Here is a 20,801-nt window from a genome sequence, read left to right on the forward strand (position 1 = left end):
GTGTGGTCAGATATCCAAGTGAAAGTTTGCGTTGTCATCCCTTTGAGATGGAGACTCGACTGACAGAAGAATTTCTACTCTATAACGGAGCAGCCTTTTGGATTTAGTCTGCAGCAGCTATTACGCGGCGCTGGACACCTGCACCCGACTTGGCCGAGACGGACGGCTTCTACGCGGCTGCCCTGAGAATAACAACGCGCTCAGAAGCGCTTCTTGAACTGAATCAATAATTCCGGCACTCATGTGAACAGTTGTCAATGTTACCTCCCCACAGGCAGTCCAGTTATTGCGCTTTGTTGTGCAGTTCTGTAAATCGCGGACTGCAGATAGGCGATAATGGACAACGGGTTGATACTGCCATCGGACATCCGATGATATAGCCATACATAGGCTAGGTGAGCATATCTGTTCTGTTTGCATTGTTTGTTTGTTTGTCTTTTGGAGAAAAAAATATGACCTGTTTGGGTTTTGAAATTGTATTTATTTCTCATTGATAATTATTTACAATTGTTATTATGTCAAATGGATTTTCATTGATTGTGTTTGTCAGAGAGCTTGTGTTTTTATCGGCATTTTAAAAAATCTTGTTAAAGTGCGCTCTGGCAATGTAGCCTGCATTAGAATATCATTGTGCATGGAAATCGACTATTTATTTCCTTAGCGCACTGCAGTAGGCTACAACAATGTGTTGAAATGATTCAACTATTATAGCTGCGCGGATATTCTATTTGGGTCAGTCTGGTGACTTTAGTGGAGACTGGCGCATGAGGAACGGTCCTCACACTAGGGAATTGTCTGGATTAGCTCTGGTCCCGGGCGTCCAGGGTGTTCGTAGAGGATAGTAGAAGAACGCGCACTAACGCCCTGGACCAGAGATACAGTGCCTTCAGAAAGTATTCAAACCCCATTACTTGTTCAACATTTTGCTGCCTGAATTTAACATTTTTGTCACTTGTTTTTGTCACCTACACCCCATAATGTCAAAGTGGAATTGTTTTTCAACATTTTTACAAATGAATGTCTTGAGTCAGTAAGTATTCAACCCCTTTGTTATGGCAACGCCTAAATAAGTTCAGGAGTAAAAATGTGCTTAACAAGTCACAAAATAAAATGCATGGACTCATTCTGTGTGTGCAATAATTGTGTTTAACATGATTTTTGAATGACTACCTAATTCATCTCTGTACCCCACACATTTATTTTAATTTTATTTTTATTTAACCTTTATTTAACTAGGCAAGACAGTTTAAGAACAAATTCTTATTTACAATGACGGCCTACCCCGGCCTAACCCTAACCCGGACGACGCTGGGCCAATTATGCGCCGCCCTATGGAACTCCCAATCACGGCCGGTTGTGATACAGCCTGGAATCAAACCAGGGTCTGTAGTGATGTCTCTAGCACTGAGATGCAGTGCCTTAGACCCCTGCACCACTCAGGAGCCATACAATTATCTGTACGGTCCCTCGGTCAAGCAGTGAATTCCAAACACATATTAAACCCCAGGGAGGGAGGTTTTCCAATGCCTCTCAAAGAAACCGCTCAGGGAATTCACCATGAGGCCAGTGGCGACTTTAAAGTGGACCTGACAGCATGAAATGTTATTAAAATCTGTTCATATGTTTAAGGAAGAATATGACACTTAAAAAAAAAAGTCTGACAAGCTAGCACTAAGATATGGTAATGTTTGGGAGTGATGTACAGTACGGCATTTTTGAAAATTAATAGACACTGCAGTAAATAAAACCTGAAAAACAGCTGTCTCGTCCAGGACCAGAGAGAGTCTATGCAGACCGGTGCGCCATAGCCAATCATAGCTACAGTAGGTCGTTATGCAAATAAGCCATTTGCCACACAGGCCTGCCATCATCCACTTTGAACTGGCAGTACCAACAGCGCAACTTTAGATCATTAGAATTAACGCAGTTGCCAAAAAGACACAAAATGCACCTGAATGGATTTCTGCAAATATGTAAATACCACGGGAGTCTTCTTCCATTTGGGAACTTAACAGTCCTTTTGATCAAACAACCATGAAAAGGTAGGCTATCGCTCCCTATGTTATGCACATCAACAACAACAAGACCAACAACTAATGCCAGAGTGAGATAAGCTCAAATCTAACGAGAAAACATTAGACAAACCCTTTTCAACTTTTTCAGCTAGTTGGCCAGAATTGAATTGCTCTGATAAACGATGGGGTATAGTAGTAGCCTGCTTGTCCTTCTGTAGCCCGCCTGCCAATTCGTGCATTTCCCAACCCACCCACATTTTGACAACTGAATGGGAACTTGCCTACCTGCCCTCCCATTTGATTGATGCCAAATACATTTGATTGACAACTAAGGGTGCGTTCGTAAATTGCCTCGTGCCCGAGGAGTAGGGATGATGCTCACAACAGCAGTCAAGCACCCAAGCTAACTGGCTAAAGTTGGCTAGCTTGCCATCTTCTTCCAGACACAAATGAGAGAACACCTCCCTCTGACCATTTTACTCTCCCTAGCAGAGCTGGTTAGGCTGTTTACATGTTATCTAGAGCGTTAGTGACGAACAATTACATTTTTTTGCCAACGTTTACTGACACCGGTCATAGTCAGCGGATCTTGCAGGATTGTAAATCTATCAGTTATTCTGCACTCTCTGGCACACTCAGATGAGAGTGATTTGACGGCTGTATTGGTCCACTAATGCAGGACCAATAAAGGCCCAGTGCACTACTTTTGTGAAAAAATATTTTTTATATAAATATTTTTTGACTATGATTTTTCAGGGATTGCGTCAGCACCCCAGCACCCCTCCTTCCCGCCACTATGATGAGGGGAAAAAGTTGGTCACCCACCAACTCCTCCAATGACATGACATCCCCCAGCACCTAGCTAGCTAGGTAGCTAGCTAACGTTAGGCTCCGTGTTTTTAGCTTGCTAAATAAATAGCTACATAAATAGGTACGCAAGCCTATTAGCTACATTATGACTGACTTGTGATCACTTCCCTTGCTAGTTTGATTGTATTGACATTCTCAACCTTAGTTTACATTCGTCCGTTTTTGTCCAAAATATTGAGTCATTGAAACTGAAATATTGCATCCCGAATGGAGGCAGCAAACAATGTACCAGAGCAGCTGTGATTTACAACCTGATAGCAATATGTTTTGGACTACCAAGAAATATATTTGTGAATTATATTAATCATCTATTCTGCCAACATGGAATTTTGAGTCAAATAGAATCTATTTTTAAAACCGCTTCTAACCATGTGTATGTGACCAATAACATTTGATATGAGGATTTTGATTTGATAAAGTTGATTTTGTAGCATAAACTGCAAATGTGATTTTTTTTGCCTGATATTATGGTTGTCTGTTGGTTTCATATCTGCAAAGTAGTTAAAATGCTCTCAATTCCACTTTAAAACAGTTTGAGTTTAACGGCTGTGATAGGAGAAAACTGAGAATGGATCAACAACGTTGCAGTTCCTCCACAATTCAAATCCAACACAACTCATCACTGAGTACAACTCTTCATGTTTTAAAGCATGGTGGTGGCTGCATCATGGTATGGGTATGCTTGTCATCAGCAAGGACTAGGGAGTTCTTTATGATAACAAGAAATAGAATAGAGCTAAGCGCAGGCAAAATCTTAGGAGGAATACCTGGTTCAAACACTGGTAGATAAATTCACCTTTCACCAGAACAATAACCTAAAACACAATACCCCATATACACTGGAGTTGCTTACCAAGATGACTTTGAATGTTTCTGAGTGGCTAAGTTACAGTTTTGACTTAAATCGGCTTGAAAATCTATGGCAAGACTTGAAAATGGCTGTCTAGCAATGAGCCACAACCAAATTGACAGAGTATGAAGGATTTAAAAAATAATAATGTGCAAATATTGTACAATCCAGGTATGAAAGCTCTTAGAGACTTACCCAAAAATACTCAAACCTGTAATCACATCCAAAAGTGATTCTAAAATGTATTGACATAGGGGTGAGAATACTTGTAAATTAGATATTTCTGTATTTTATTTTCACTTTGTCATTATGGGGTATTGTGTGTGTATATGGGTGAGAGAAAAAAATCTTTGTAATCCATGTTGAATTCAGGCTGTAACACAACAAAATGTGGAATAAGTCAAGGGGTATGAATACTTTCTGAAGGCACTGTATGTATTGATATGCTTGTGCAAATAACAGTCTGGTGGGACGCAGGTGCACAGCGCTGCTTGACAGGACATTAGCGAATGTAAATGTTTGAGAGAAAAATATACAAATGTATTATTTTCAAAGTTTAAGTAGGCTATTTGCTTTTTTTATTCACAACATCATAAATGTTTGCTGTTCTTGTGTTGCAGATAATGGCAATGCCATCATGGGCATATGAATAGTGTCAGCATCAACTGGAAACCGTTTGTCTCTAAATTCAACTAAACTTAAAGAGTTAAACAGGAGAGAACTGTGCCTCCATCTCACCCCTGTCCAAATCTGACCTCACAAAGCCAGTATAATAGATCACTGAATCACCATGGGTGCAGTACTGTCACTGTCCCCTGCATCCAGGAAGAACAGCTACTACAACACACGCCCCGGTTCGCTCAACCACTACCCGAACCTGAGCAGCCGATCGCTCAACACTCAGAAAGACCACACCGGCGGCCTGAAACGGGGCCAGTCAATCTTCCTCCCGGCGCTCACCTGGAAACGCCTGGTTGCCACCACCAAGAAACGAGGGGGTTCTAAGAAATGTTCTGGGGGTCCTGGGTTGCTAGGAGACACCCTCAACAACAACAACATTTACCAGAAGGACCCGGTGTTGCATCTCAACCAGGAGAATGTCAAGAAGTCTCTATCCTGTGCCAACCTGTCCAGCTACAACAGGCCAGCGGGACTAGGCCTGGGGATAGGCTTTGGCCAGGGACACTGCGGCTATGAGATGGGCATTAAGCCCCAGCAGCTACCCTCTGTCAAAAAAGTGCCCCATCAAGGAACGGGCGCTTCGTCCCCCAAGCGCGTCATCATCCAGGCGTCCACTAGTGAACTTCTCCGCTGCCTGGGTGAGTTCCTGTGTGGCCGCTGCTATCGGCTGAAACACCTCTCCCCGGCGGACCCAGTGCAGTGGGTGAGGGCGGTGGACCGCTCTCTACTCCTCCAGGGCTGGCAGGATCAGGCCTTCGTGACGCCAGCCAACGTTGTGTTTGTCTACATGCTGTGTCGAAATGTGGTGGATGGGGACCTGGTGTCGTCGGAGCACGAGCTTCAGGCAACGCTGCTCACCTGCCTCTACCTGTCCTACTCCTACATGGGCAATGAGATCTCCTACCCACTGAAACCTTTCCTGGTGGAGGCTGGCAAAGAGGCGTTTTGGGACCGATGCCTTGCCATCATCGACGCCACTAGCACCAAGATGCTACGCATCAATGCCGATCCCCACTTCTTCACCCACGTGTTTGCCGAGCTTAAGAGTGAGGGGGGCTGCGGCCCACAGGACTACAGCCGAGTGCTGGACCGGTGAGAGGAGGTGTAGAGGGGTACAACCCCCCCAATCCCCATCCCCCCTTCCCCTATCTGCCAAACATTTCCCCCTCCTGTCCCCTACATCCAAGCATGTAACACAGGGGGGAAGAAACCTACTGGCCTTTCATGACTGTGGTCTGTATGGTCACTGACACGGTTGGATCATTCCATCAGCTGCTTGTCATGCCCCCCCCCCCCATTATCTTATGGCAGGGGATTTAAAATCTTACCTTATGAGGTCTGGAGCCTGCTGGTTTTCTGTTCTCCCTGATAATTAATTGTACCCACCTGGTGTCCCAGCTGTAAACCAGTCCCTAATTAGAGGGGGGCTTCGAGGTCCAGAGTTGAGTTGCAAGGTGTTATGGTATATCACAAGTAGAGGTCGACCGATTATGATTTTTCAACGCCGATACCGATACCGATTATAGTAGGACCAAAACAAGCCGATACCGATTAATCGGACAATTTTTATTTATTTATTTGTAATAATGACAATTGCAACAATACTGAATTAACACTTTTATTTTAATATAATACATCAATAAAATCAATTTGGCCTCAAATAAATAATGAAACATGTTCAATTTGGTTTAAATAATGCAAAAACAAAGTGCTGGAGAAGAAAGTAAAAGTGCAATATGTGCCATGTAAAAAATATGTACAATGTAAAAGGTGGTTCCTTTTAACATGAGTCCTCAATATTCCCAGGTATGAAGTTTTAGGTTGTAGTTATTATAGGAATTATAGAACTATTTCTCTATACCATTTGTATTTCATATACCTTTGACTATTGGATGTTCTTATAGGCACTTTAGTATTGCCAGTGTAACAGTATAGCTTCCGTCCCTCTCCTCGCCCCAGGAACACATCGACAACAGCCACCCTCGAAGCAGCGTTACCCATGCAGAGCAAGGCAAACAACTACTTCAAGGTCTCAGAGCGAGTGACGTTACCGATTGAAACGATATTAGCGCGCACCCCGCTAACTAGCTAGCCATTTCACATCGGTTACACCAGCCTAATCTCGGGAGTTGATAGGCTTGAAGTTATAAACAGCGCAATGCTTGAAGCACAGCGAAGAGCTGCTGGCAAACGCACGAAAGTGCTGTTTGAATGAATGCTTACAAGCATGCTGCTGCCTACCACCGCTCAGTGAGACTGCTCTATCAAATATCAAATCATAGACTTAATTATAACATAATAACACACAGAAATACGAGCCTTAGGTCATTAATATGGTCAAATCCGGAAACTATAGTTTCGAAAATAAAACGTTTATTCTTTTAGTCAAATACGGAACCGTTCCTTCCGTATTTTATCTAATGGGTGGCATCCCTAGATATTGCTGTTACACTGCACAACCTTTAATGTTACGTCATAATTACGTAAAATACTGGCAAATTAGTTCGCAACGAGCCAGGCGACCCAAACTGTTGCATATACCCTGACTCTGTGTGCAATGAACGCAAGAGAAGTGACACAATTTCCCTAGTTTAATATTGCCTGCTAACATGAATTTCTTTTAACTAAATATGCAGGTTTAAAAAAATATACTTCTGTGTATTGATTTTACGAAAGGCATTGATGTTTATGGTTAGGTACATTCGTGCAACGATTGTGCTTTTTTCGCAAATGCGCTTTTGTTAAATCATCCCCCTTTTGGCGAAGTTGGCTGTCTTTGTTCGGAAGAAAGTCTTCACACAGTTTGCAACGAGCCAGGCGGCCCAAACTGCTGCATATACCCTGACTCAGTTGCACAGAACGCAAGAAAAGTGACACAATTTCCCTATTTAAAAGAAATTCATGTTAGCAGGCAAAATTAACTAAATATGCAGGTTTAAATATATTTACTTGTGTATTGATTTTAAGAAAGAAGTTGATGTTTATGGTTAGGTACACATTGGTGCAACGACAGTGCTTTTTTCGCGAATGCGCTTGTTAAATCACCCGTTTAGCGAAGTAGGCTATGATTCAATGATAAATGAACAGGCACCGCATCGATTATACTCAACGCAGGACAAGCTAGATAAATAAGTAATATCATCAACCATGTGTAGTTAACTAGTGATTATGTGAAGATTGATTGTTTTTATAAGATACGTTTAATGCTAGCTAGCACCTTACCTTGGCTCCTTGCTGCACTCACATAGCAGGTAGTCAGCCTGCCACGCAGTCTCCTCATGGAATGCAATGTAATCGGCCATGATCGGTGTCCAAAAATGGCGATTACCGATTGTTATGAAAACTTGAAATCGGCCCTAATTAATCGGCCTTTCCGATGAATCGGTCGACCTCTAATCACAAGACCCTACTTTATCCTACTATGAGCCATCCATATTACAACAGGGGGGGAACTGTTCCCCCTAAGACACGATTAGAATTCGACATGTGTCATCAATGGGGTTGATGTCTTCTGTTGTGTTTTCAACACAAGCCCTTCTATGTTACGGAAGACTCATCTGATTTTACTTGAATGACCTTTTAGCTCGCCTGTCCTTGGTGACCCCACTCTCACCTCTTGAGTCTCAGTGAGCTGGAGGAACAGAAATAGAAATCCTCCCCTGTCCCCCCTCTCCCTCTCTCCCCCCTCCCCTGTCTCCCCTGTCTCCCCTCTCACTCCCCCCCCCCCCCACTCTCCTCCCTCTCTAACCCCCTCCCCTCTCCCCCCACAGCCAAGACTCCCTATCTGAATGTGATCGTTACATCTGTTTACATGGGTCAGTTTTTAGTGTCAGATCTAGAAGAAAATGCATCATCACAACCACATGCAGAGTCAGGGGTCAGAGGTTATAAAAAGTGATTGGTTGGGTCATTAACAACCCAAGGGAATGGTATTTTATCAACAGCGTTGTAACCTAGAAGATCATGGACATCATTACTTATAAATAGATGACTTTGATAGAACTCAACAGACTCAAATATTTCCTAAATAGTGCACTATTTTTGACCAGAGGCCATAGGTCAAAAGTAGGGCACTACATAAGGATTACGGTTTCATTTGGAATGCCTGAAGAGTGCAGGGCCATTTGTCTCTAACTCTCCAGCTATCATTTCATCTAAGGGGTCTCCTGGTGGAAGCAAAGTATGCCCTTATTTTGTGTGTGTGTGTGTGTGTGTGTGTGTGTGTGTGTGTGTGTGTGTGTGTGTGTGTGTGTGTGTGTGTGCGTGTGTGTGTGTGTGTTGTGCAGTGGGCGTCAGTGAGGGTCATCAGCTGTTTAACCCCGTCAGTCCTTTGTTCCCTGGCTGTGCCTGTCATCAGGGCACCTGCCTGCTGCTGCTTTGGTATTAACGAGATTACCTTTCCTCCTTCGTTCCTCCCTTCTTCCTCTAGCCCCACCCCCGCCATCCACCTCTGTCCCCCTCTCCTCCCTTCTTCCTCCAGCCCCACCCCCGCCATCCACCTCTGTCCCCCTCTCCTCCCTTCTTCCTCCAGCCCCACCCCCTCCATCCACCTCTGTCCCCCTCTCCTCCCTTCGTCCTCCAGCCCCACCCCCTCCATCCACCTCTGTCCCCCTCTCCTCCCTTCTTCCTCCAGCCCCACCCCCTCCATCCACCTCTGTCCCCCTCTCCTCCCTTCGTCCTCCAGCCCCACCCCCTTCATCCATCTCAGACAGACAGACAGACAGACAGACAGACAGACAGACAGACAGACAGACAGACAGACAGACAGACAGACAGACAGACAGACAGACAGACAGACAGACAGACAGACAGACAGACAGACAGACAGACAGACAGACAGACAGACAGACACAGAAACAAGTCCTCGGCTGGCATGAAGCAGCTTCTAGGGACCCCTGGCAGTGTCTCAAATAGTAAATCTATAATGTTTATAGTGCATTAGTTTTTATTACCAGGGCATTTAGGGTAGTACTACACTATATAGGGAATAGGGTCCCATTTGGGACACATCCAATAGGCTTGTTGTTTACCTCTTTGCAACATGATTTTGTGTGTGTGTGTGTGTGTGTGTGTGTGTGTGTGTGTGTGTGTGTGTGTGTGTGTGTGTGTGTGTGTGTGTGTGTGTGTGTGTGTGTGTGTGTGTGTGTGTGTGTGTGTGTGTTCTGGTTCACACATTTTAATCTAAATTGTGTGCTAATGTGTTTGTGTGTGAATGTGTTTGTGTGCCAGTCAGGACTAAACCAGAAGACAGAGGGTTGTGTTTTCGCTGTCTACAAGCTGTGCACATACACATATATTTATCTTGGTGTTCTGTCTGTAGGGGCGATAGGGATTAGGTTGTATACTATACTGTCTGTAGGGGTGATAGGGATTAGGTTGTATACTATACTGTCTGTAGGGGCGATAGGGATTAGGTTGTATACTATACTGTCTGTAGGGGTGATAGGGATTAGGTTGTATACTATACTGTCTGTAGGGGTTATATTCTATACTGTCTGTAGGGGTGATAGGGATTAGGTGGTATTCTATACTGTCTGTAGGGGTGATAGGGATTAGGTGGTATTCTATACTGTCTGTAGGGGTGATAGGGATTAGGTTGTATACTATACTGTCTGTAGGGGTGATAGGGATTAGGTTGTATACTATACTGTCTGTAGGGGTTATATTCTATACTGTCTGTAGGGGTGATAGGGATTAGGTGGTATTCTATACTGTCTGTAGGGGTGATAGGGATTAGGTTGTATTCTATACTGTCTGTAGGGGTGATAGGGATTAGGTTGTATACTATACTGTCTGTAGGGGTGATAGGGATTAGGTTGTATACTATACTGTCTGTAGGGGTTATATTCTATACTGTCTGTAGGGGTGATAGGGATTAGGTGGTATTCTATACTGTCTGTAGGGGTGATAGGGATTAGGTTGTATTCTATACTGTCTGTAGGGGTGATAGGGATTAGGTTGTATTCTATACTGTCTGTAGGGGTGATAGGGATTAGGTTGTATACTATACTGTCTGTAGGGGTTATATTCTATACTGTCTGTAGGGGTGATAGGGATTAGGTGGTATTCTATACTGTCTGTAGGGGTTATAGGGATTAGGTTGTATACTATACTGTCTGTAGGGGTGATAGGGATTAGGTTGTATTATATACTGTCTGTAGGGGTGATAGGGATTAGGTTGTATTATATACTGTCTGTAGGGGTTATAGGGATTAGGTTGTATACTATACTGTCTGTAGGGGTGATAGGGATTAGGTTGTATTCTATACTGTCTGTATGGGTGATAGGGATTAGGTTGTATTCTATACTGTCTGTAGGGGTGATAGGGATTAGGTTGTATTATATACTGTCTGTAGGGGTGATAGGGATTAGGTTGTATTATATACTGTCTGTAGGGGTTATAGGGATTAGGTTGTATACTATACTGTCTGTAGGGGCGATAGGGATTAGGTTGTATTCTATACTGTCTGTAGGGGTGATAGGGATTAGGTTGTATTATATACTGTCTGTAGGGGTGATAGGGATTAGGTTGTATTATATACTGTCTGTAGGGGTTATAGGGATTAGGTTGTATACTATACTGTCTGTAGGGGCGATAGGGATTAGGTTGTATTCTATACTGTCTGTAGGGGTGATAGGGATTAGGTTGTATTATATACTCTCTGTAGGGGTGATAGGGATTAGGTTGTATTATATACTGTCTGTAGGGGTTATAGGGATTAGGTTGTATACTATACTGTCTGTAGGGGTGATAGGGATTAGGTTGTATTCTATACTGTCTGTATGGGTGATAGGGATTAGGTTGTATTCTATACTGTCTGTAGGGGTGATAGGGATTAGGTTGTATTATATACTGTCTGTAGGGGTGATAGGGATTAGGTTGTATTATATACTGTCTGTAGGGGTTATAGGGATTAGGTTGTATACTATACTGTCTGTAGGGGTGATAGGGATTAGGTTGTATTCTATACTGTCGGTAGGGGTGATAGGGATTAGGTTGTATACTATACTGTCTGTAGGGGTTATATTCTATACTGTCTGTAGGGGTGATAGGGATTAGGTTGTATTCTATACTGTCTGTAGGGGTGATAGGGATTAGGTTATATTCTATACTGTCTGTAGGGGTGATAGGGATTAGGTTGTATACTATACTGTCTGTAGGGGTGATAGGGATTAGGTTGTATACTATACTGTCTGTAGGGGTGATAGGGATTAGGTTGTATTCTATACTGTCTGTAGGGGTGATAGGGATTAGGTTGTATACTATACTGTCTGTAGGGGTGATAGGGATTAGGTTGTATTCTATACTGTCTGTAAGGGGTGATAGGGATTAGGTTGTATACTATACTGTCTGTAGGGGTGATAGGGATTCGGTTGTATTCTATACTGTCTGTAGGGGTGATAGGGATTAGGTTGTATACTATAATGTCTGTAGGCGTGATAGGGATTAGGTTGTATTCTATACTGTCTGTAGGGGTGATAGGGATTAGGTTGTATACTATACTGTCTGTAGGGGTGATAGGGATTAGGTTGTATTCTATACTGTCTGTAGGGGTGATAGGGATTAGGTTGTGTACTATACTGTCTGTAGGGGTGATAGGGATTAGGTTGTATACTATACTGTCTGTAGGGGTGATAGGGATTAGGTTGTATTCTATACTGTCTGTAGGGGTGATAGGGATTAGGTTGTATTCTATACTGTCTGTAGGGGTGATAGGGATTAGGTTGTATTCTATACTGTCTGTAGGGGTGATAGGGATTAGGTTTTATACTATAATGTCTGTAGGGGTGATAGGGATTAGGTTGTATACTATACTGTCTGTAGGGGTGATAGGGATTAGGTTGTATTCTATACTGTCTGTAGGGGTGATAGGGATTAGGTTGTATACTATACTGTCTGTAGGGGTGATAGGGATTAGGTTGTATTCTATACTGTCTGTAGGGGTGATAGGGATTAGGTTGTATACTATACTGTCTGTAGGGGCGATAGGGATTAGGTTGTATACTATGCTGTCTGTAGGGGTGATAGGGATTAGGTTGTATTATATACTGTCTGTAGGGGTGATAGGGATTAGGTTGTATTATATACTGTCTGTAGGGGTTATAGGGATTAGGTTGTATACTATACTGTCTGTAGGGGTGATAGGGATTAGGTTGTATTCTATACTGTCGGTAGGGGTGATAGGGATTAGGTTGTATACTATACTGTCTGTAGGGGTTATATTCTATACTGTCTGTAGGGGTGATAGGGATTAGGTTGTATTCTATACTGTCTGTAGGGGTGATAGGGATTAGGTTATATTCTATACTGTCTGTAGGGGTGATAGGGATTAGGTTGTATACTATACTGTCTGTAGGGGTGATAGGGATTAGGTTGTATACTATACTGTCTGTAGGGGTGATAGGGATTAGGTTGTATTCTATACTGTCTGTAGGGGTGATAGGGATTAGGTTGTATACTATACTGTCTGTAGGGGTGATAGGGATTAGGTTGTATTCTATACTGTCTGTAAGGGGTGATAGGGATTAGGTTGTATACTATACTGTCTGTAGGGGTGATAGGGATTCGGTTGTATTCTATACTGTCTGTAGGGGTGATAGGGATTAGGTTGTATACTATAATGTCTGTAGGCGTGATAGGGATTAGGTTGTATTCTATACTGTCTGTAGGGGTGATAGGGATTAGGTTGTATACTATACTGTCTGTAGGGGTGATAGGGATTAGGTTGTATTCTATACTGTCTGTAGGGGTGATAGGGATTAGGTTGTGTACTATACTGTCTGTAGGGGTGATAGGGATTAGGTTGTATACTATACTGTCTGTAGGGGTGATAGGGATTAGGTTGTATTCTATACTGTCTGTAGGGGTGATAGGGATTAGGTTGTATTCTATACTGTCTGTAGGGGTGATAGGGATTAGGTTGTATTCTATACTGTCTGTAGGGGTGATAGGGATTAGGTTTTATACTATAATGTCTGTAGGGGTGATAGGGATTAGGTTGTATACTATACTGTCTGTAGGGGTGATAGGGATTAGGTTGTATTCTATACTGTCTGTAGGGGTGATAGGGATTAGGTTGTATACTATACTGTCTGTAGGGGTGATAGGGATTAGGTTGTATTCTATACTGTCTGTAGGGGTGATAGGGATTAGGTTGTATACTATACTGTCTGTAGGGGCGATAGGGATTAGGTTGTATACTATGCTGTCTGTAGGGGTGATAAGGATTAGGTTGTATACTATACTGTCTGTAGGGGCGATAGGGATTAGGTTGTATACTATGCTGTCTGTAGGGGTGATAAGGATTAGGTTGTATACTATACTGTCTGTAGGGGCGATAGGGATTAGATGTGGGTCATAGTATTGGAAGAGTTTTGCTTCCACCAGGAGACTTCTAGTTAAATCCTGTACTCCTAATGGTTTATTATTGCATCTTTCAGAGAAACCGTAAAATGATGTTTCATGACTGCGTATGACCTTAGAGCCATATCCCCATCCGTCCCGTACAGTTTACAGCTATGGGACTACCCTGTTGTCCATGACAACCACAAGCTCCCTGAATGGCGGTAGTTCATGGAGTTATAGAGTTATAGAGTTGAGACACAGAGGCCCTGTATACGCTTCAGTTTAATTCTGTTATGTCGTTATAATGTGACTGCCACCTTGACCCTGTCCACCCTCACTTTAAGAAGATCACCCCTTATCTCATTTTCCTCCACCAACCCAAACAAATCCTTGAGCTGGATCATATCACTGTTCCTCCAATCTTATTCCTAAACGGGACCTTTCACTCTGTTTTCAACCAATCATATCATACTACTCAACAGAAACTGTGACTATCTGTCCAATCAAACACCTCATTAGAACCCTGGAACTCGGGTTGAACTGCTTCACTACAAATGGACTTAATATGGAGCCTCAACCAGGAAGAAAACAGGAGACTTGGACCCTACGCCCTATTCTATGAATGACATGAATGGGAAATGGAATTCAAGTAGAGACTATTGTACCTTCCAGAATAGTTGAGCTGGGCCAGACCTTAGTTTGGCCAAATGTGAGCTTTGGTTTTGGGGAATATGAGGCGAAGGCAGTCTGTCACCATTGCTCTGTGAGTTGTGATGAACTTGTTAAATCAGTGTGTTTTTGCTGCTACAGTATGTTTTTGCTGCTACAGTATGTATGGACACACCTATAACAGTCTGTCTAAAGTGTAGACTTAAAGTTATAGTTCAAATGACAACATGACATATTGGGTTTGAACTATCCCTTTTTAACGGAAGAAACAAATTGTGACGGTGTAAATATGTTGCTGTGTGACCCAATGAACCGAGGACAGGAAAACGTTTTTAAAAACCCACACGTCGTGTCTAGCTACAGTGGTGGTGTGCATGCCAGATAGATAGACTAGGTGCTCTATTCAATCAGAACCGCTTCAGCCAACATCTGCATAGCGGTTGTTTTGACGGCGGAACTGCGTTAGGGCTGTCAAATACACAAATGGCTCCCGGCATTATACCTAAAGAGGACATTGCCATTGTTGGCACGGAGTCGCATTAACAGATATCCACACGTGGCCTTGTTAGAACACGGAAATGTGAGATGTAATCTACTCCTCCATTAGGATGATAGATGTAATCTACTCCTCCATTAGGATGATGGATGTAATCTATACCTCCATTAGGATGACAGATGTAATCTACTCCTCCATTAGGATGACAGATGTAATCTACTCCTCCATTAGGATGATAGATGTAATCTACTCCTCCATTAGGATGACAGATGTAATCTACACCTCCATTAGGATGATAGATGTAATCTATACCTCCATTAGGATGATGGATGTAATCTACTCCTCCATTAGGATGATAGATGTAATCTATACCTCCATTAGGATGACAGATGTAATCAACACCTCCATTAGGATGACAGATGTAATCTACTCCTCCATTAGGATGATAGATGTAATCAACACCTCCATTAGGATGATAGATGTAATCTACTCCTCCATTAGGATGATAGATGTAATCTACACCTCCATTAGGATGACAGATGTAATCTACTCCTCCATTAGGATGATAGATGTAATCTACACCTCCATTAGGATGACAGATGTAATCTACTCCTCCATTAGGATGATAGATGTAATCTACTCCTCCATTAGGATGATAGATGTAATCTATACCTCCATTAGGATGATAGATGTAATCTACTCCTCCATTAGGATGACAGATGTAATCTACACCTCCATTAGGATGATAGATGTAATCAACACCTCCATTAGGATGATAGATGTAATCAACACCTCCATTAGGATGATAGATGTAATCTACTCCTCCATTAGGATGATAGATGTAATCTACACCTCCATTAGGATGACAGATGTAATCTACTCCTCCATTAGGATGATAGATGTAATCTACTCCTCCATTAGGATGATAGATGATAGATGTAATCTACTCCTCCATTAGGATGACAGATGTAATCAACACCTCCATTAGGATGATAGATGTAATCAACACCTCCATTAGGATGATAGATGTAATCTACTCCTCCATTAGGATGATAGATGTAATCTACACCTCCATTAGGATGATAGATGTAATCTATACCTCCATTAGGATGATAGATGTAATCTACTCCTCCATTAGGATGACAGATGTAATCTACACCTCCATTAGGATGATAGATGTAATCTACTCCTCCATTAGGATGATAGATGTAATCTACACCTCCATTAGGATGACAGATGATAGATGTAATCTACACCTCCATTAGGATGATAGATGTAATCTACTCCTCCATTAGGATGATAGATGTAATCTATACCTCCATTAGGATGATAGATGTAATCTACTCCTCCATTAGGATGACAGATGTAATCTACACCTCCATTAGGATGATAGATGTAATCTACACCTCCATTATGATGACAGATGTAATCTACTCCTCCATTAGGATGATAGAAACCTTTATTATTTACATTTTATTTATTTAACCTTTATTTAACTAGGCCAAACCAGGACAACGCTGGGTCAATTGTGCGCCACCCTATGTGACTCCCAATCACGGCCAGTTGTGATACAGCCTGGAATCGAACCAGGGTCTGTAGTGACACCTCTAGCACTGAGCTGCAATGCCTTAGACTGCTGCGCCACTCTGGCTAATTATTTCTATATAGCCTACACTTTTCTCGTTCTGAAATTCTAAAGTGAGTGGGGCTGATGTGGCTTTGCAAGTGCAGCTGCTTACCGATTTGACAGCTCCAACGCAGTTCCACCTCCAACACCTGCTATGCGAGTGTCTGCTGTCGCCGGGCAACGCTTTGATTTGATCAAATCTAAGCTTCATTTTGTTTTGATCAGCACAACGTTGATGTGTTTTCTATTGCATTTTATTTCCTTAACTTAAATCAGTTCATCCCTAGTCGCCGGGAGAAGATCTGATGTCAAACACTATTAGTTTGTAATTATGTCATGAGGATTGTTATAATTATAACTGCAACTTTAAAGTATTATTGTCGTTGTGGATGTTATCTTACTGAATGACAGAGAATCTACAGTACCGGTACTCTCATTTTGTTTTGATGAACCTTTCTCTTTAACATCCTGAAGCGTGTTAAATCATGTGAGGAAATGATGACGTATTATGTCACATGTTTCCACACACCGCTTCCAGACACAGCTATTGACACCACACCGTCTCAACATGGTAGATGTGATAAAAGTTCTGCTATAATTGGTGTCATTGTGATGGTTAGTTGGGTCAGGAGGGAGGATGATGAGTTAAAGAGGCTGGGTAAGTATCCTAAATGGCACCCTATTCCCTAGTGCACTACTTTTGACCATGGCACTATGGGGAATAGGGTGCCATTTGGGATGCATCCCTAGCCTTCTATAGGAAGGAATTGTCTGAAATTCGTGCCTGTCTCACTTCCTTTGATGAGGATCTTGTGAAACAGGGGCTGGGTAAATCTTCCTCTGAGGATCTTGTGAAACAGGGGCCGGGTAAATCTTCCTCTGAGGATCTTGTGATACAGGGGCTGGGTAAATCTTCCTCTGAGGATCTTGTGAAACAGGGGCCGGGTAAATCTTCCTCTGAGGATCTTGTGAAACAGGGGCTGGGTAAATCTTCCTCTGAGGATCTTGTGAAACAGGGGCTGGGTAAATCTTCCTCTGAGGATCTTGTGAAAGAGGGGTTGGGTAAATCTTCCTCTGAGGATCTTGTGAAACAGGGGCTGGGTAAATCTTTTCACGGCAACATCACAGAGACAAAAGCACGGCCATGTTGTAAAGGCTGCCGTGTGTAAATTAAATGATGAATCAATGGTGAAGCCTCATCAATGGGCTCCCGAGTGGTGCAGTGGTCTAAGGCACTGCATCTCAGTGCAAGAAGGCATCACTACAGTCCCTGGTTCGAATCCAGACTGAATCACATCCGGTCGTGATTGGTAGTCCCATAGGGCCACGCAAAATTGGCCCAGCGTTGTCCGGGTTTGACCGGGGCAGCCTGTCATTGTAAATAAGAATTTGTTGTTAACTGACTTGTCTAGTTAAATAAGAAAATTAACAATGGGATTAATGGTGAAGCCTCATCAATGCAACAATGTGATTAATTGGGGCACAAAGGAAGTCATTTTAGAGATCGGATAGTCACAGGCAGTCCCGAACAAGCAGCTCCGGTCCTCACCCTCAGTGACTGTACGTGTTAACCAGCAGCACTGCATCTTATCGACATCTCAGATCATTTCCAAGGCTGCATTATACCTCGGTTTGATAATCTATGAAAGGAAAATAGTCTTAGAACAAAACCTAAACAAAAAGACTTGTCTGAATGATCAGTACATTGAGTTAGAGACCCATGTGTTGCAAACCCTCTCACAGACCTGTAATCCTTCAGTCTCTCACAGACCTGGAATCCTTCAGTCTCTCGCAGACCTGTAATCCTTCAGTCTCTCGCAGACCTGTAAAACCTTCAGTCTCTCACAGACCTGTAATCCTTCAGTCTCTCACAGACCTGTAATCCTTCAGTCTCTCACAGACCTGTAATCCTTCAGTCTCTCGCAGACCTGTAATCCTTCAGTCTGTCACAGACCTGTAATCCTTCAGTTTCTCACAGACCTGTAATCCTTCAGTCTCTCACAGACCTGTATCCTTCAGTCTCTCACAGACCTGTATTCCTTCAGTCTCTCACAGACCTGTATCCTTCAGTCTCTCACAGACCTGTATCATTTAGTCTCTCACAGACCTGTATCCTTCAGTCTCTCACAGACCTGTAATCCTTCAGTCTCTCACAGACCTGTAATCCTTCAGTCTCTCACAGACCTGTAATCCTTCAGTCTCTCACGGTCGATGCCACCCTTACCCCAGGTTTCCATGGTTACCTGCCCATGGGCACTGACAATGGCATTGGAAGAAACTAAAAATGAAGTGAGCCCAGAGTGACTTTTGTAAAGCCACCGCATGTATTTCTAATACTGTTGTTGGGGAAATCTTCAACATGAAAACTATGGAACTTGTTTGTCATGTGTTAGAATGCAATTTTTACTTTCCTTTTTTCATTACGATGATGATGATGATGATTATTTAATAAAGTATTGAGGTGATATACCTATCCTGTATGGTAACATTATTTTACATGGCTTAAGAGCTTTATACTGTATACCCTCTCTCTGACTGACACACACACACACACACACACACACACACACACACACACACACACACACACACACACACACACACACACACACACACACACACACACACACACACACACACACACACACACACACACACACACACACACACACACACACACTGTCTATCCATTGCACATACCCACCCTCGTTTGGCATCTGCAACGAGACTTAACCCACACACCACCATATTCTCCCAGCACACTTGATATACTCTGCCTGTCTGAGCCCAGTACCGGCCTGGCCATCATGATATACTCTGACTGTCTGAGCCCAGTACCGACCAACATGATATACTCTGACTGTCTGAGCCCAGTACTGGCCAACATGATATACTCTGACTGTCTGAGCCCAGTACCGGCCTGGCCAACATGATATACTCTGACTGTCTGATCCCAGTACCGACCAACATGATATACTCTGACTGTCTGAGCTCAGTACCGGCCTGGCCAACATGATATACTCTGACTGTCTGAGCCCAGTACCGACCAACATGATATACTCTGACTGTCTGAGCCCAGTACTGGCCAACATGATATACTCTGCCTGTCTGAGCCCAGTACTGGCCAACATGATATACTCTGACTGTCTGAGCCCAGTACCGGCCAACATGATATACTCTGACTGTCTGAGCCCAGTACCGGCCAACATGATATACTCTGCCTGTCTGAGCCCAGTACCGGCCAACATGATATACTCTGACTGTCTGAGCCCAGTACCGGCCAACATGATATACTCTGACTGTCTGAGCCCAGTACCGGCCTGGCCAACATGATATACTCTGACTGTCTGAGCCCAGTACCGGCCTGGCCATCATGATATACTCTGACTGTCTGAGCCCAGTACCGGCCAACATGATATACTCTGACTGTCTGAGCCCAGTACCGGCCTGGCCATCATGATATACTCTGACTGTCTGAGCCCAGTACCAGCCAACATGATATACTCTGACTGTCTGAGCCCAGTACCGGCCGTCGTGATCAACAGTAAATCCAGGGGAAACATCAAATAGCTTAATGCATGGTCACACACAATAATCGTGGCGGTGCAGATGGCCCTTTGGGTTTCAGTGAGGGGCTGATCTGTGCTCTCTATTGGAGCATGCCTCTGGGTGGCAGGTAGCCTAGTGGTTAACAGGTAGCCTAGCGGTTAACCGGTAGCCTAGCGGTTAACAGGTAGCTTAGCGGTTAACAGGTAGCCTAGCGGTTAACAGGTAGCCTAGCGGTTAACAGGTAGCCTAGCGGTTAGAGCATTGGGCCAGTAACTGAAAGGTTGCTGGTTCAAATGACTGAGCTGACAAGGTGAAAAAGAAGTCGATGTGCCCTTGAGCAAGGCACTTAACCCTAATTTGCTCCACTACTAATGCTGACACTGTAAAACAACACATTTCACTACACCTATCCGTATGTGACAATAACATATTTTTTGTAGTCAATCAACGCCCACTGGTGTGATCCACAGGAGGTACTGGTCTCTCTCCACAGGTAGGTCGGACTGGATGAAATGCTGGGTGTCTAAGTACTGAAGAAAAATAAGATCCTTCTTGATCTGGTTAGGAAGTGTGTTGTAGTGTGTTATGTTAGCACCACTCAGCTGTACTAGTCTGGGGACTTTCCAGAATGTGTGTGATGTGTGTACATTATTTTCCCTTTGGTACTTGAACTATTTGCACATCGTTACAACACTGTA

The 20,801-nt window shown here is 43.2% G+C and overlaps 1 protein-coding gene across 1 annotated transcript; it reads left to right on the top strand.

The window, feature by feature from the left end:
* Positions 1-269: 269 nt before the first annotated feature.
* LOC139555266 (cyclin-dependent kinase 5 activator 1-like) lies at positions 270-19,027 on the top strand. The gene is made up of 2 exons (XM_071368927.1): positions 270-395; positions 4,356-19,027. The coding sequence occupies exon 2, from the start codon at positions 4,526-4,528 to the stop codon at positions 5,510-5,512; it is 987 nt and encodes a 328-aa protein (XP_071225028.1). The 5' UTR covers positions 270-395; positions 4,356-4,525; the 3' UTR covers positions 5,513-19,027.
* The last annotated feature ends 1,774 nt before the right edge of the window (positions 19,028-20,801 follow it).

The sequence above is a fragment of the Salvelinus alpinus genome, chromosome 26 (genome assembly GCF_045679555.1).
Source record: "Salvelinus alpinus chromosome 26, SLU_Salpinus.1, whole genome shotgun sequence".
Classification (NCBI taxonomy): domain Eukaryota; kingdom Metazoa; phylum Chordata; class Actinopteri; order Salmoniformes; family Salmonidae; genus Salvelinus; species Salvelinus alpinus.

What these genes read in the sequence shown, in the direction of transcription:
- LOC139555266 (XM_071368927.1), top strand. Translation starts at nt 4,526, where the DNA reads ATGGGTGCAGTACTGTCACTGTCCCCTGCATCCAGGAAGAACAGCTAC.